Source organism: Cryptomeria japonica, chromosome 3 (assembly GCF_030272615.1).
Source record: "Cryptomeria japonica chromosome 3, Sugi_1.0, whole genome shotgun sequence".
Taxonomy (NCBI): Eukaryota; Viridiplantae; Streptophyta; class Pinopsida; order Cupressales; family Cupressaceae; genus Cryptomeria; species Cryptomeria japonica.
In genome coordinates, this window is record NC_081407.1 from 188,877,969 (window position 1) to 188,896,620 (window position 18,652).

Here is an 18,652-nt window from a genome sequence, read left to right on the forward strand (position 1 = left end):
TATTTGTAGTCTTTATTCACTTTTTAAATATAGGACTAACAGTTAAGATTAATTTTGGAAGTTTAAATATGATGGTTCTATTATTATATTTGAATATCTTTATTATAAATGATAATTGTACCATATAAAAAGAGATATTTTAGATAGACTATGTGTATATGCTCTTCAGAAAAAGATTAAAAAGATTGTCATTGTGAAAATTTTGTATACTTTATTTATTTTTATTTACAACAATTACACTAAATGTAATTATGCTTTTAATTCTATTAATTTTTTATATACGTATACTTACCACTTACAGAAAATTTTTTAAAAAATGGAATTCAAATAATTTTTTAAATATTTATTTTAATTATTATCTTTGAAAATATTAATAATAATAATAATATTAAATATCATTTAAATTAAAAATTGATCAATCGTTCATATATATTCTTCATACAATTATTTATCCTCCCACCAAAATGTAAAATACTCATTCCACTATTTTTCTTTTATTATTGAAAATGTTATATGACAAATTATTTTTTAAATGAAATATTTAATAAATGATTCAATCTCAAATAGGCACATGATTAATCATTAAAGCTCTTTCACAATTATGTAAGGATCTCAAACCTAGAAGGATTAAATAGTTAGTCCTAATTTCGGTGCCATGTAGAGGATAACACAATGTATGGATGACCAAGGAAGTTATAATGCAGCACTTTTTTTCATATTTACAAAATAAAAAATAATCTTAAAATATGTGCATCTTATATATTTTTTTATTTTTTTTATAACATACAATTCTTTTTTGGTTTTAAAGAATTATGATTATTATTTGGTTATTCTAACATTTTTTGTTTTTCTATTAATTTAAAATATTAAAATTCTTTATTTTTTAATTAAATTTAATAATAAAAAAAATGAATGATTGTTTTCATATTTTGAAGAATTTGAATCATTATTTTTATATTTTATTTTTGAATTTGATAATTTTCAGTCATTGTTTTTTTTTCATCAATAGTATGAGATCAATATAGAACTCAACGTCATACAAAAATAAATGATCAAAGACTCAAACATCAAAGGAGTGTGGAGTTGAGAATGTGAAGAAGAGAGACAAATGAGACAATTTTGTGTAATTAATAATGAATCTTAGAGTTGAAACCGTATCATTTTTGTCATCTCAATTTGATATTGAACAAAAAAATAAAATAATAAATGAATTACTAAATGATAAAACTATCAATGGTAATGTAATTTGAAATAAAAACATAGATATTACAATGAGTGATCAACCTATTAAAAATATAATAAATATATCAAATTATGAAAATAAATATTTTTTTTTAATAATGAACCAAATTTATATAATGATTAATATTTAAAATGTGTGTACGAAAAGCCTATATTGGGTTGACACTAACAATTTCTTATGTTAGGGTTATTTAGAGTGTAAGGACATTCAATGGGGTAGAAGTTGTCAGTGATTACTTAACACGATTTATTAAAACATTAATTCCCCCCTTTTGATATTGCGAGTATGATTGAATTCCATTAAAGTGTATCTCTCCAACTTATTCTCCTTTTCTATAGAAAAATCATGATATCAATTGCAAATGTTGTCCTAGGATACCTATAATCATGCTTTTGATTGTGTCAATGAGAATCCGATTGTTCATTCTTTTTTAATCCTCCCTAGATTATATCGAATGCCATGTGGAAAGTTATGGATAATCAATTTCATTATGACCCCTGAATGAGATCTGCATCTATCCAATTGAACAAGATATTCAAGATTAATTATTTTTCCTTGATCATTTTGGAATCTATTTGTGTTTCCAAGAGAAAAATAAATGCCACCATTATTTAGGCGAGTATTCCATTTATGATTATTGCATTTATATTTTTAATTATAATTATAATTTCTTGGTTGAGAACCTCTATTTTCTTGATTTTTGTTGCAATCTTTTTTTTGACAATTTAGGAGATCATTATTTAATAGTTGGACCATTCTTTGCATGATATTTATCTCCACATTTGATGTATAAGCTTGATTTTGTGGCATCACTTGGATTTGAATATTTTTAGGTTGTTGATAGTTGTTTGATTATTCTAGTATAATGGAAAACTTAATTAATTTTCATGAGCATGTCTAAGTGATTAATTGCATTAAGTTAAGAAAAAATGAGTTATAGTCAATTATGGTGTTGGCAAAACATAGTTGATTAGAGGGAAGTTCACAACCTAATTAGTGTTGAAGAACTAGTTTTGAAAGTATGGTTGGTGTTGAAGTTGATTAGGGACTTGATAATTTTGTTTGTTTGGAATTAGAAGAAGTTGAAGTAAACATTCTAGAAGGCAAACTGATTCTATTATTCTCAAGAAAATGTTTCAATTTGTCACAATCCTTCTTATAAAAATAGTGTTCTTCATGTCCTATATATTATTAAAATTTGCAGAAGTAGGCTTCTCCTTTTTCGATAATTTCCCCTGAGGAATTTTGTTTTTTTCTATGGAATTAGATGTGAATTGCGTGTTCTTCTTATTCTTGTTCTTTTTCTTTTATTTGCCACTAGAAAACTTCTCATCCTTTGCTCATCTTTGTCATCAAGTCTTGGGATTTTGAAGACTTCAAAACATTGATTTGAATAAGCTTATCTTGATAACTAGGAGATATTTTTCCACAGGTCAAATTAATATTGCTATCAAGATTCAACTATGTAGTTTACAAATAAAACTCATTGACCCATGTTTGATGAGTAGTGGTTCACAAGAACTGATCTCTCATGAGAATGAATGGTACAATTAGCACTCATTGTATCTAGTTAATTTTCACAAAGTGAACCCTTTAGTGAACATCAAATCAATATTTACTCTTTGCACCCACCACTCAAATGATGGCAATGGTTGAATAGTCATGCTTTTATGACTGGAAGATTAGTTGAAGTGGTAACTATGGAGATTTCTGCAATGAGCCATCACATGCTTATGATCCCACTTTTTATTCACTTTGTCACTTTTGGTATCATTAAACTAAACATTGGATACTAGTTGTTCATTTAAATATAAAAATTGCACCATAATGAATTTCTTATTAGATTTATTATGTTGTAATAAGATATTTTGTTACTATAGTATTTTAGTGTTCAAAAGATAGGAAGGAATAAATCTTTCTCTAAATCTTACATGGTGAATTTTTTTTTAATTTTTTAAGCTAGGATCATTTATAAACTAAACATCCCAAGGAAGGCAACTCATGAAGTGGTGATCCTATTTAATACTAATCTAAACTTAACATCCATGAATATTTCAACAAAATAGTATAACTTGTATTGATATGTTCTTGCCTTGAGAAGTGGTTGAAGATTTATAAAGAATTTCGCTCTGGACCCTTTGGAAGGGTTAGGAGAAAAATTCATCCTTTAGGCAAAATATTCATCTTTCAATGCTTTCAACCACTTCTCAAGGAAAATGAGGTTTAAAAAGTTGTATAAGTCCGAGGAAAATTTTAATTTTACTAGCGAATTTTTGCGGTTTACGGAGAAAAATAAAAATCTTCATCTTTCAATGCTTTCAACCACTTCTCAAGGCAAATGAGGTTTATAAAGAATTTCGCTATGAACACTTTTGATGTCTATTTTCAAAGTGGTGATCCTATTTAATACTAATCTAAACTTAACATCCATGAAGATTTCAACAAAATAGTATAACTTGGATTGATATGTTCTTGCCTTGAGAAGTGGTTATGTCTAGTCTATTATTATATACCAGTACATATAATAATTAGTAAAATCTAGTTAGTAGTTGGTCGATATCATTAAATAAACCATAATTATGATAGAGATATTCATGGTAAATATTATGAACATAATATTCGTGGACATGCCATGAATCATTATCAGTATGGTAGGCATCATGTGACTTGATGCCAGTGCACATACCTTACTTGATAACTATGAGTTATGGTGAGTATCATGAGACTTGATATTTATTGTTGAACCATATCTCTGAATATCACTATGGTGTGATATCTCCTCTCTTCACAATCAATGGATGAATTGTGATGTTTTATCTAACATGAAATGTGTCCTCCCTAGTTAAGAGGGAGTGTTAATTCTTGTAACATCGGTCTCACCATTTCCGATACATGAATTAAATATATATTAACATAAGTAGTATACACATTAACTATAAATTAAATATTATGTTAACATCGATCTATAATGCTCATTAAATTGATGTTTTATCTAACATGAAATGTGTCCTCCCTAGTTAAGAGGGAGTGTTAATTCTTGTAACATCGGTCTCACCATTTTCGATACATGAATTAAATATATGATAACATAAGTAGTATACACGTCAATATTTCATGCGTTATATAATAATTATTTATTATAACTAGTATACTCCTATATTTGACTGATTCTCCTTTTATCATGGCTATGTGATTTATTTCTCTTTTTAGAGCCAAGGTTCTATTGAGCTAGTTTATGCCCATTATAAGGAAACATGAAACAACCTTCAACATGTTCAAAGCACTTGAAGATGCTTTTGAGATATCTAATGTCAATAGAACGCTTTTGCTATAACTTTTGCTTTGAAGGATAGTATGCAACAACAATATTAAAAAAAATGAGGGGCATGCATTGTCTTTTGCTTGGTCTTCCTCTCAGCACGCATATGCCTCGTGATGACTATTTTGATTTTTTTCTTTGTTCCCTTCTAAAATAGTCATTAGAAGTTAGTCACATGGCTTAATTAAATTAATTATTTAATTATTATATGTACCGGTATATAATAATAGACTAGACATAACCACTTCTCAAGGCAAGAACATATCAATCCAAGTTATACTATTTTGTTAAAATCTTCATGGATGTTAAGTTTAGATTAGTATTAAATAGGATCACCACTTTGAAAATAGACATTAAAAGGGAAATAGGATGAATGTAGGCTACAAAAAGGTATCTGATTTGTATAAGTTTTTTTTTGTAGCCTAAGCAGGGAAGCAAATGAGGTTTATAAAGAATTTCGCTCTAGACCCTTTGGAAGGGTCAGGAGCAAAATTCATCCTTTATGAAAAATCTTCATCTTTCAATGCTTTCAACCACTTCTCAAGGCAAGAACATATCAATCCAAGTTATACTATTTTGTTGAAATCTTCATGGATGTTAAGTTTAGATGAGTATTGGAGCGAACTTCAGGTTTGAAATTTTTGAAGCGGATTTCATGTTTGGGATAGACCAACAAGCTTAGCAAAGCAAGGTGATTGAGACAAGACATCAAGTGCACATCCCTTGGGATGAAATTTTGCAACTTCATGAGTTGCCTTCCTAGAACGAATTTGCAACTTCGTGGACATGCAAATAGAGCATCACCACTTTGAAAAGATGACAGCATCCTGGTTAAATTATAAACCTCATAAACTAGAGGCATAATAGGATGAATTGTGTTAATGTTTTTTAAGATTTAGATACATTACATGTTATGTATTTGTTGAAATCTTCATGGATGTTAAGTTTAGATTAGTATTAAATAGGATGAATGTAGTTTGAGGGTAACATAAGTTTTTTTGTGTAGCCTAAGCAAGGAAGCAAATGAGGTTTATAAATAGGATGAATGTAGTTTGAGGGTAACATAAGTTTTTTTTTTTGTAGCCTAAGTAGGGAAGCAAATGAGGTTTATAAAGAATTTCGCTCTAGACCCTTTGGAAGGGTCAGGAGCAAAATTCATCCTTTAGGCAAAATCTTCATCTTTCAATGCTTTCAAAAAACAAATGTTACCCTCAAACTTATATTTACATTCAATATAAATAGTTAATTGAAGATAGGGTAAGCGAAAACTTCCAAGAGCAATATCCAAGCTCTCTGAAGTAGAGGGGTATCAATGCCCACAATTTTGTTTCCTACTTCGTGGACATGCAAATAGAGCATCACCACTTTGAAAAGATGACAACATCCTGGTTAAATTATAAACCTCATAAACTAGAGGCATAATAAGATGAATTGTGTTAATGTTTTTTAAGATTTAGATACATTACATGTTATGTATTTGTTGAAATCTTCATGGATGTTAAGTTTAGATTAGTATTAAATGAGTATGTTGACTTTGAAAAATTTGAATCATCAAACATATTATTGCAAACTAAATTGTTGAAATGTGTAATTTTAAGCCCAATATATTTGTTCTCTAATAGTCAATACTCTAGAAACAACAAGAGACGCAATGTGTCAAGTTCTTGCCAATAGTGTGGAAGGAGTGGGAGAGAAATGTAGAGATAGTTGAATAGATAGATGAGGGAGGTAGTGATATATAGATGGAGGGAGATATAGAGAGATGGAGAGGGGTAGGGGGAGAGATAGAGAGATAGTGGTAGAAAGATATAGATAAAAAGGGATAGATGCAAATTGTTGTCCCATATCCACATGAATGACATGTTACACTTTATTTTATTTGTAGAATAGAAAATGAGAGGATGTGGTTCAAGAAGTTCAGTTATTTGTGAATGTTGGTATAATTTTATTTTAGTTTTAGTTTAAATTTCATCAAATAAAATAGTTTATCATGATGGTGTTGCTACAATTGTGTCTTTACAATTGTACCCTCTATAACATCAATTTGTGATATATAAAGAAGTAATGTTATAGGCTTTAGGGGCTTGTCACAAAGAGATTGATTTTTAAGATTTTTTTTATTGTATTAAACCCCACAAAATATAAAGATAGATATATAAAGTGATATATAGAGAGAGGTAGATAGAGAGATATACTGATAGAGTGAGTTGGAGAGATAATAAGATAGATATAAAGGGAAAGATTGAAGAAGAAATATGGAGAGATAGAAATGGGGAAGAAAAGAGAATAAATAAAATATTATTATAAAATTGAACATAAATATAATTAAATTAATTTAAATGCTACAAATAAAATATTTTAAAAATCTAAGATATATTAAAATTGTTAAAAGTACAAGTTTAACTTTTATATTTAAAAATACTCTAATATTTTTCTATTAAATCAAAGTTTAAATATTAATATTTTGTTGTATAAATAAGTATCAAATTCAATATAAACATTGTAAGAAGATATATCTTTAGATACTTTTTACATAAATATATTCAAGACATCTATGTCAATATAATAGAAAACAATTTTATTTTTTTTAAATTATATATAAAAATAATTTAATACGAATTTTATATAATAGAAATAGTATACAATTTATTCTATGATATTCAATAAATAAAAATTAATTACAAATAAATAAATATAATTGAAAGTAAATTATTAAATTAATTTATCAAATAAAAATATAATTAAAATTATAAATTCCCTAAAGTTAGTTTTTAAATATGTAAAAAATTAACAATTATAGAAAGATAAATAACCATTAACAATAGAATTTAACGATCAAATTTAATTATTAGATAACATTGTTGTCCAACAAAAAATCCTAACTAAAACAATGGATAAGTAAAATATGAATAATACATTTATTATTAGAATTAATTAATAATAAAAAATAAAGTAAATGATAAGAAATAAAATTCACACGAAATAATAAAAACAAAGCATATATACTTTTATTACTTGAAATAATATATAAATTTATATTTTAAAATTTTATTAAAATGTAAAAAATGTAGATGCAACATTCAATATAATTATAAATTAGTTTATAAGTTTTTTACATAATAGCAAAATCCAATTAAAAAATTGAGTTATAGTATTATTTTTTTTCAATTAATTTTAAATTTTTTTTATTGAAAATAATTAATACACATTAATTATTGATTTTTAATTATATTAATCATATTCAAAATAGTGACATTGAAATTAATTTGGTTAAACAAAAATAGATTAAAATATTAAAAATCAAATTTACTAGAGAAACTACTCCAATATAAAGTACACAATTAAATTTATAGCATTGAAGTGCACTTCATTATAGTTAAAATTTATAATAAAAAATCAAGCTTTGTTGGTGAACTTTCATTAATAATTTTTAATTATAACATGTAGCAAAGTAAGCAATTAGAAAACCAAGAGTCTAAAGAGGGTGGATGGACATACCAAAAAAACTAAATGGTATTTATTTTTTAAATTAAAGAGGCTAGTCCTATATCATAAACCTTCATCCCATCGTTAATATGCTACAATTGGAAGCCTCGTCTTTGATTTGACTTTGTTTTTTATTGAATTAAATAATAATAAAACAAGACACAATTTTTGACATGATGTCAGAACTTATATATCATTAAATGATGTATTTAATGCATGCACAATATAATTTTTTTGTTTTTTAGAAATTTGAATTTTATAGTTACACAAACCAATAAAAACAAAGATAAATGATATTTTTTTAATCATTTAAAATAAAAATTAAATTTCAACTATAGAATTTTTGTTGAAAATTTTTAATACTATGAATTCATTGGCTAAATTAAATAATATCTTGCCTTTGGCAAGAACTAAACAAAAATAGATTAAAAATTTAAAAATCAAATTTACTAGAAACTATTCCAATATAAACTACACAGTTAAATTTCTAGCATTGAAGTGCACTTCATTATAGTTAAAATTTATTAAAAAAAAATCAAGCTTTGTTGGTGAACTTTCATTAATAATTTTTAATTATAACATGTAGCAAAGTAAGCAATTAGAAAACCAAGAGTCTAAAGAGGGTGGACGGACATACCAAAAAAACTAAATGGTATTTATTTTTTAAATTAGAGAGGCTAGTCCTATATCATAAAACATGTTCCCATAAAACAAGACAAACAATTTTTGACGTAATGTCAATACTTGTATATCATTCAATGATCTATTTAATGCATGCACAATATCATGTTTTTTTTTTAGAAAATTGAATTTTATAGTTACACAAACCAATAAAAACAAAGATAAATGATATTTTTTTAATCATTTAAAATAAAAATTAAATTTCAACTATAGAATTTTTGTTGAAAATTTTTAATACTGTGCATTCATTGGCTAAATTAATTAAGGAACAAAATTAATTGAATGCAATAGTATCTTGCCTTTAGCAAGAACTAATAAATTCCAATGATGGTACATCCATTCACCATGTATATATAATCACATCATAAATGCTAGATAGATTTTGTGAGACCCAATTGTATTTAGATAGATGTTGTGAGACCCAATTTACTTTTGCCAAATACACATCATTTCTATATTATCAAGTTTCAAATGTATAGCCTTGCAAGACTCAATGCAAAGAATTATAGTATATACATCAAAAGCAATAAAATAATAGCTCAAATAAAATAAATACATCACAAACACCCAAAATAATACAAAAAGGGCTTAGCATGGAAGTCCCAACTAAATATTGCTTTGAAATAATGAATTATTTGTCTCACCATAATTTTTAGGTGGAGCCTACATATTTTCAAAGAGATGTCAAATCCATTAACGTTTTACTAGATGAGAATATGCAAGCAAATTGGCTAAATTTGGACTATCAAGGGTGGTGTCTTTGGAGTCCACACACATTTCCACCTTTCCATATTTGATACCTAGTTATGTATGTAAAACACACATTTCTCATATGTTTGTTTCCTAGAGATGGTTGCTTTGACATTATTTTTCAACTATGTATTAGGGGATACATAGTCATTCTTGTGCATGATGCCTCAAGTGCTTATCAATGATTCAAAAGTTCACCATTTTCATTGATAGTCATTGATGTGACTATTATTTTCTTACATTGAGATGTGTGTTTAGTAGTGCATCAAGTTCCTTATGATGAATTCTAAAAGTATTTAGTTGGAAGTTTGATGTGTAATTATGTTGTAATAGATGTGTTGAATGGTTGAATGGACTGGAATATCGAGAGGGGGGGTGAATTAGTAGTCCCACAGCAAATAAAAACTTTTACTGATATTTAATTTTTAGCAAATAATCTCATTTTCTTCAAACAGCAAATGCATAGTAAACAGAAAACATAATCACAAGATAGACACCAAGTTTTTTATACATGGAAAACCCAAATGGGAAAAATCATGGAGAGGGTTAGCTCTCAATATAATATAACTAGTTATATGGTGTTTACAAAATGGGTGGCTTACTACCTGAATACAAAAGCACTCACTGTAGAAATGCTCACTGCAATAGAGATAAGTGAAATGAAGAAAATTGCAAATCCAAATGCATGAGGCCAGTTCCAAGATAAGCTCAGATAACAACTCACAGTAGATCCAGTAAGGGATCTCTCCAACTTGTCCACAACTGCCTACATCAAATCCAGTGAGGGATTAGCGCAACACTATCTGGACTCTGTCAATTCAACTACTTGCAGCAGATTTGGTAAAGGATTATTGCAACATTACACTTGCACCTTTCCACATGCACCTTCGCTCTTACACATACATCATACTCCACTGTTCACACCACACACTGCTCGCACTCTTCTATTACTCACTTTACTTGCATACCACTACTTTGTTGCTTGCATACTCCATACACTGTCATACATACACATCCATATGTCTTCCAAATATATATATATATAAAAGACATGCACATACATTGAGATAATATGTCGACCAAGCATAGAAGGTTTATACAATAATACATTTCTCGGATCAACACATTACCAAAATAAAAATATGCCTTGATCAAAATAGGGTAACCAAGTCAGCCTTCACTGATCTTCTACATGCTTCATTTACCGGAACACACGCCTCAATTACCAAAACAAAACAAGGGTCTACTAGACCCATACGCACAAATTCCAAGCATAACAACTTCCAACTCCAAGATATTAATACCATAGATTCTGGAGCATAGAGATCATAAATCATAATGCAATACAAACATTCAGATAGCACTTCAACTGACACAACTAATATCGGAACTCGATACAAACCATGATAAGAAAAACACAAGATTTTGGAGAAGAGGATCTTTCGAAAATGCTCATGTAAACCATACATGCCTTACTGCTTCATATAACATACATACCTATCTTCCACTATTGCTCAACATGCCACATCCGGTCCTAACCGGATCACTGGGTTTGACATCAACGACAACATTCACACAAATCTAACAAGATGGTCATAAATGATTTGTTAGTATTTTAAAAAATCAAGAGTAATTAGATGAATGCCTTGGAAGTTGTATTCTTGTGGGTCATTTTTGCATTTGTAAGATCAATCATACACTTATAGATCTAACCCACACAAGTGCACATTTGATATGGATGCATAGATCCAATCTATGGAAATCCTTAAATATTTGCATTCAACTCATCTTGAATGCTTACATGTCTATTTCTTGCATAAAAAAATTGATTGTGTGGTTTGTTAATGGACAAGAATATGTTTCTCTTTGGTCAAACCCTTAAAGAATATCATGTTAATGATTTTTTAAAATGATTCAAAATTATGTGTAGGAATGCAAGAGATACCCTATATATGAATAAAAAAATAGGTAATGTTGTAATGATTGTTATAAATAATGCTCAAATAATCATAGCTATAGGGCTCTCTTATGAATTCCAACTATTGAATGATAAAATTAAACTAGCCTTGGTCCTTAAATACAACTTCAAAGGATACAAATAAAATGTTTCATGCTTTGAATTGACTCGTGATGAATAGAGGGAAAGGGATAGGTTAGTCGTCAATTCGAATTTGAAAACTAAAGGTTCACGGGTCATTTCTACATATATTACAATTGACATAATACACTTTCATAGATCATAGAGATGATCTTCATTGATTACTTGTGAAGTTACATAATCCAATACTGTTAATTTAGAAATGTACCCCAAGCTCTTGGTTAACTTTTTCTATAGATTTTGTGGGACAGTATTCTAAGACCCTCTCCTCAAATAGAATATCCTCCAACTCCATTAACATAGAAACCCAAGGTAGACAAGGACGCATCAAAGACATATCATCCTCAAGATGAGGAGACACATCCTTGGATAGAGTTAAAGTAGCTTAAATTTGTACCTCACACATCCAAACATCTATATGTCGAGGGGGAGGGGCCCCTTTCCACCAAGTTGTATTAGTGGAAATCTTTTTGGAGGGTTTATAAGAAACAATTTGTAGGTTTGTGCAAACGTATGCTAGCATAACTCTCAATGTTAAGAGAAAAATTAGAAATTTGCCAATGGAGTTTCTATTAAATTGTAGCCTTGACTCACACCATAAATGTAATAAAAAGGTATGACAATTGCACCTAAACAGGACTAGAAGAGAAGGAATCATAAAGACGATAATTGTGGCTTAAGGCATTGTAATTATAGATTAATTCAATATTATTTTTTATTAGAGAAAAAAATCTTTATTTTAGTTAAAGTGATCAAATTATGTGGAAGCAAACTATTTGGTAGAATTCCATTAAGATATGTTGGCATGGCTTCTATGATCATAGAATATCCACAAAAAGGATTTGTTGAAAAGTTTTTGCAAATTTTCAAGCAAATGCAATCAACATGTATAAAGTCAATCTCAAAAGTTTTTGCTTATCTTCTCATTGATTGTGTAAGATTGGGAGCTCTATAATAGGGTATAGCATCTACCATAACATCAAGGAAGGGGATTTTGTTAGATGTTATAGATATTATTTTAACTATTAAACTCTCATCTCCCAGTATCTATTTCCTTTTATCTCTCTTATCTCTCTCTCTCTATCAATATGTCTATATATCTCTCTATCTCCCTCCTCTCTTTGTATATCCCTCTCTTTCTTAGGTCCTCTCTCTTTGTTCTTTATATTCCACTCTATTGTTTCCTCTTTCTCTATTGCAAACATAACATGAGCCTATTGGTAATGGAGCCTAATTATCTTTCTCATTCAAAGGTTTTGTTTCAATTGTATTTTGATCCCTATAAGAGGGTGGCTAGTTGATTTGAAGCTATCATTTCCCCATTGAGACCTTTATTGCACAAATATCATTTGCTAAATGGCCAACCAATTGACCTCGTGTATTCTACAAATATATGCAAGAAATAGACCATTTTTTTCCTAATTGACCTTCCACACCTCTTCGGCATACCCATGGCACACCAAGATGCGAGTGCTAGTTATACATAAAAGATATAAAGTAAATCCCAAATCAATATATCTCAAAAAAAAGTTATAATAAGCAGCCTCTACAATTTTACTCCTTACATTGCTATATGGGTGTTATGATCATTAGCTCCCACAACCGGAGGAAAACTATTAACTAGGAGGGGCCCTTCTGATTTTTTGCTATCACCAATCTGTTTGAATTTCGAACACAAGGACAATGTTTTCTGATGCACTTGGTTTGGTATCTCAAGGCTTTGTAATACGATTTGGATTGAGATTCTTCATAGCACCTTAGCACTTCTTAAAATAGTAAAGATAGAACCTCCATCAACATGGCCGCTGCCCAACTACGTATTATTCAACCATCACCTGCTATATATAGCCTACCTGACGTATTCAAATCAGCTGCATTCAAATAATTATGGAAAAATGAGGTGAGCCTTTTTCTTTATGCTTTTCAAATATTTCTTAAAGCTCTTTTTTCAATCTGGTTATTTGTATAAATTCAGGCTTTGGGCACCCTGCAATCTTGCCCATCTGTAAATCATTGCTTGTGTGTTGAAGTAGAGGTGATTGCTCTTTCTTTAACCTCATGGCTGCCTTCGGAGGAGCTTCTAATTCGGTAACTCCCTCTAGTTAAAGTTTTTCTTCAATTGTTTTAGATTGAAAGTTTCTTGTTGCTTACCATGAATTTTTTCTTCTTCAATCTATGCTTCAGATGCACTTAGAAAAAATAAATCTACGTGGGTTTCTGAATTGAATTTGGTTTTGTTTTCTACATCTTAACATTCTAGATTTGAGTTGGAAGAAAGAGGATTTCAAAAAACTTCTAATGCCATTAAATGTGTCTTTTGCATCAAAATCTATGCAGTAGTAAAGACAATTCCTTTGTGTGTAGGCTAAAGGAGATGCCATTACATAAGTTGATGATTTTCATATCTCTCTGTTTAAGCTTGCCTGGCATAGAATATATCATTGTGAGGTTTACTCTATTGTAGCCCTCTCTTGAGCATTGATTTAAGCTTTAATTGGTGTATGGACGTTTAGAGTATATCAGTGTAGGGAATTTGAGTTTTAAATTCTTAAAATCTCTTTAAGAGGATTGTTTAAGTTTGGTTTATGTATTTTTTTTTAAAGAGGATTGTTCTCATGAAAGATTAGATCACATAAAGAGGATCGTTTAATCTTGATTATCATAAAAGGTTAGATCACACATGAACTTCTTTAAATAGGATTGTTTAAGTTTGGTTTTTGTAAAAGGTTAAATCATACAGTTATCATACAAGATTACATTATACAATTATAGAGACAAACTTTTTTTCATGGTGATTTGGAAGAGAATATTATGTGACATAAAAGGTTAGGTTACACAATTATAGAGGCATGAACTCTTTTTAAGAAGAATGTTTAATAAAAGGTTAGACCACAGTTAGAGATTGAACCTCTACAGAGGATTGTTTAAGCTTGACTATAGGTTAAATCATACAGTTATAGAGACATGAACCCCTCCAAAGAGGATTGTTTAAGCTTGGCTCGTCTAAAAGATTAGATCGTGTCTTTAACCCCTTGAATAAGAATTATTTAAGATTGGTTCTCACAAAAGATTAGATCGCACAACTATAGAGATAAACTCCTCTCAAGAGAATCGTTAAGTTCAATTCTTATAAAGAATTAAATCACAGCTATAAAACAATGAACTCGACTATAAAAGATTCATTAAATCAGACAACTATAAAGATTGAACTCCAAAAAATTTAAACAACTACAAACATATTACAACATTATACATTATGATCGAATTGCTGGCTGTTTATTTGAAGGCCTGAGTCCCCACATAAATTGCCTGCCAGTGCAATGAATGTTTGAGTTTTCAAACTTATAATTGACAGTGACACTTCTTGGGTTCATCCATTTGGTTGTTACAAAATTTAATTCCATACAATTTGGTTATTATATATAGCCTGATGACAATTAGAATGAGATAGGCAGCTTTCACTGCAGTTCAAATTGAATATTATTCTGGGTTTGTAAACCATTATCTACTAATAGTAAATATATACTTCTGGTTCTTCAATTGTATGCTTCTGGAGTTGATTGGAGTTGATTGTATAGGGAATATTTTTCAACTTTTCTAATCACACTACGTGATCCTTTGAGTATAGTCAAGTATTTTTACCACCTTACATGAAAGAGAAACTTTGCAGAGCCAAAAAGGAATGTTTCTTAGGAATTTTGTGCTCTGGATGGAAATCTTTTTTTTCATATATCATCTTCTCCGATATCTGTGAATGTTAAAGAAGTTTTTTCCCACTCAAAATTGGTATTCCTGTTTCCATATAACATTTTGAAGTCAAATTGCATTCCATTACAGTGAGTTCCCGCAATTTTTTCTTGAACACTCAGATATTTTAGTTTCATTAATATAGTGGAGCCAAATCAATTTTAGGTAACCTGAGGCTACCAACCCAACCCTTTCATTTGGATTTTTACTGACAGTTATTCTCCAATGGAGGTCTTCAAATTCTTGCAGAAGAATTATTTTTGTAGCTTAAGATTTCAAGTAACTGCTGTAGGTTCATTCTGTGAAAACCTTCAAGGCTAAAAGGGCCAGCTTATGTCATTGTGAATTTAGACTGTAATGCAGATAATGGAGGAGGAAGCCAGATTTGAGGCAGAGGTGTCAGAGATGCAAGCATGGTGGAACACAGAGCGTTTCCGTCTCACACACCGCCCCTACACAGCCAGAGATGTGGTCAGCCTGAGAGGAACAATGCCCCAGAGTTATGCTTCCAATCAGATTGCCAAAAAGCTGTGGACAACACTCAAAACCCACCAGGCCAACAAGACTGCATCTTGCACATTTGGTGCACTGGATCCGGTCCAGGTTGCCATGATGAGCAAATACTTGGATTCAATCTATGTCTCCGGTTGGCAATGTTCATCCACAGCCTCAACAAGCAATGAACCGGGTCCTGACCTCGCAGATTACCCCTATGACACTGTCCCCAACAAGGTTGAGCACCTTTTCTTTGCACAGCAGTTCCATGACCGGAAGCAGAGGGAAGCCAGGATGAGCATGAGCAGGGAAGAGCGCTTAGCAACTCCCTATATTGACTACCTTAAACCAATTATAGCAGATGGGGACACTGGCTTTGGGGGTACAACTGCCACTGTAAAACTATGTAAGCTCTTTGTTGAGAGAGGAGCTGCTGGAGTCCACATTGAAGACCAGGCCTCTGTTACCAAAAAATGTGGCCACATGGCAGGAAAGGTTCTGGTTTCTGTGGGTGAACATATTAACAGATTAGTTGCTGCAAGGCTTCAGTTTGATATTATGGGTGTTGAAACCCTGTTAGTAGCTCGGACTGATGCTGTGGCTGCCACTCTAATTCAGACCAATGTGGATGCCAGGGATCATCGGTTTATAATGGGTGCCACCAATCCTAATCTCAAGGGTAGGCCTCTGGCTGCAATTCTTGCAGAAGCTACGGCCAGTGGCAAGACTGGTGCTGAGTTGCAAGCCGTGGAGGATGGCTGGATGGCTATGGCTGGTTTGAAGCTTTTCTCTGAATGTGTAGCAGACGCCATTAAAGGCCTCAATGTTTTGGAGCATGAGAAGAACAGGAAATTGGGTGAATGGATGCAAGTGCAGGAGAAGAATAACTTATCATACTATCAAGCCAGGGAATTTGCTGAAAAGTTAAGGGTTGGCAATGTTTTCTGGGATTGGGATCTGCCAAGAACCAGAGAAGGATTCTATAGGTTCCAAGGTAGTGTTAAGGCTGCTGTTGTAAGAGGACAGTCTTTTGCTCCCCATGCTGACCTCATCTGGATGGAAACCTCTGGTCCTGACTTGGTAGAGTGCAGACAATTTGCTGAGGGGGTGAAATCCATGCATCCTGAAATAATGTTGGCCTACAATCTTTCACCTTCCTTCAACTGGGATGCTTCAGGAATGACTGACAGGCAGATGCAGAACTTCATTCCTGAGATTGCGCAGTTGGGCTTCTGTTGGCAGTTCATCACACTGGCTGGATTCCATGCAGATGCACTTGTGATTGATACTTTTGCCAGGGACTTTGCACAGAGGGGAATGCTTGCATATGTGGAGAAGATCCAAAGGCAAGAAAGGATGAATGGGGTTGACACATTAGCTCACCAGAAGTGGTCAGGTGCCAACTATTATGATGCCCTGCTCAAAACTGTTCAGGGTGGAATCTCTTCTACTGCTGCTATGGGAAAAGGTAAACATAAACACCATCACTTCAACAATCATAACATACTTCTTAATTTCAGATATTTTCTTCTGGATTAGATCATGTAGTTTTTTTGTTGTCAACATTTTGGATCAAATTCTATGATTTCTCTTCTTTTGCTTTATGCTCCAATGATGGATCATAGAATTTAATCCAAAACATTGGCAACAAAAAATCTACATAATCTAATTCAGAAGAAAAAAAATCTGAAATCATTATGAACTACTCTTCAATGTTTACTTTAAGTAGATTGGGGCAACCAGAGAATCTCTTTAAGAGTTTGCATTAATCTATGCATACCTTTTATAAGACCTTGATCTTGTTTCGCCCTATTTATAATTCCATTAAGTGGAGAAAACGGTATAATTCCTTGTTTTTGCAAACTATATATTCTCTCTTATTGCCAAATCAACTATGTCATAAGCTTCTGCATTCATCTTGCTATCTCAAATAAGTATAATTCTAATCCTATGCATGAAAAACTTGGTTATCTTCAGACTGTCTTGCTGCTTGCATTATTCAATATGGCAATAGCATTCACAGTCATCAACAATTTTGATGGAAGAGAATTATATCTGAATTTCTGTAGAGATCTGAGGCAACAATGAGAAATTAAGAATAAGAACATTATATCTAGATTTCTGCAGAAATCCTTAGGCAACAATGAAAAATAAACCGAGAATAGTTTTTATCAGCTATTAATATGAGATTGCTCTTTATACTGATGATGCCTCACAATTTTTGATTTACAGGTGTCACAGAGGACCAATTTAAAGAGTCTGGGGGCAGTTCATCAAATGCTGGTGCAGGTGTTATCACTATGGTGGCAAAGTCCAAAATGTAAAAGATGTTTTGCACTCCACTTTACATATGCAGTCTCTTACAATTTTTGCTGATAAAACAAATCAATTGCAGAGGTAGTCAAGGGATACTACAGTACCTTCACATTATTATTATTATTTAGAATAAGTTTTGGACAAGAAGGTGGACTTTGCTAGAGTTGGCTTTTTTTACATTGGGTAACTAGTAATCAAAATTTGAAGTTGAAGGGCCGGGAAGATAATTATTGTTGAAAAAGTATGATCTGACACTCATGATTTTCTCAAATTTGAGAGCACCAAGTACTCATATGCTTTCAAATTATCATAATTCAAACAATTGCAGGAATTTATTTTCTGTAATTTTTTTTAATAAATTTTATTTTAGTTTGGAAAAAAGTACATTTATTCTAAAACAATAAATAGCTAGGTGGTATTTCAGTCCAGTATTCTATTTCATGTAGAAGATTCTTGATGTTGTCAAATTGTAAACAACAATAGAAAAGTGAATTATGTTCATACACAACCATCTTAA

The 18,652-nt window shown here is 30.9% G+C and overlaps 1 protein-coding gene across 1 annotated transcript; it reads left to right on the forward strand.

Moving 5' to 3' along the window:
- The first annotated feature begins 14,951 nt into the window (after positions 1 to 14,951).
- Positions 14,952 to 18,424, forward strand: LOC131037319 (isocitrate lyase). The gene is made up of 2 exons (XM_057969422.2): positions 14,952 to 17,287; positions 18,052 to 18,424. Exons 1-2 carry the CDS (start codon positions 15,682 to 15,684, stop codon positions 18,141 to 18,143), a joined length of 1,698 nt encoding a protein of 565 aa, XP_057825405.2. The 5' UTR covers positions 14,952 to 15,681; the 3' UTR covers positions 18,144 to 18,424.
- Positions 18,425 to 18,652: the final 228 nt, after the last annotated feature.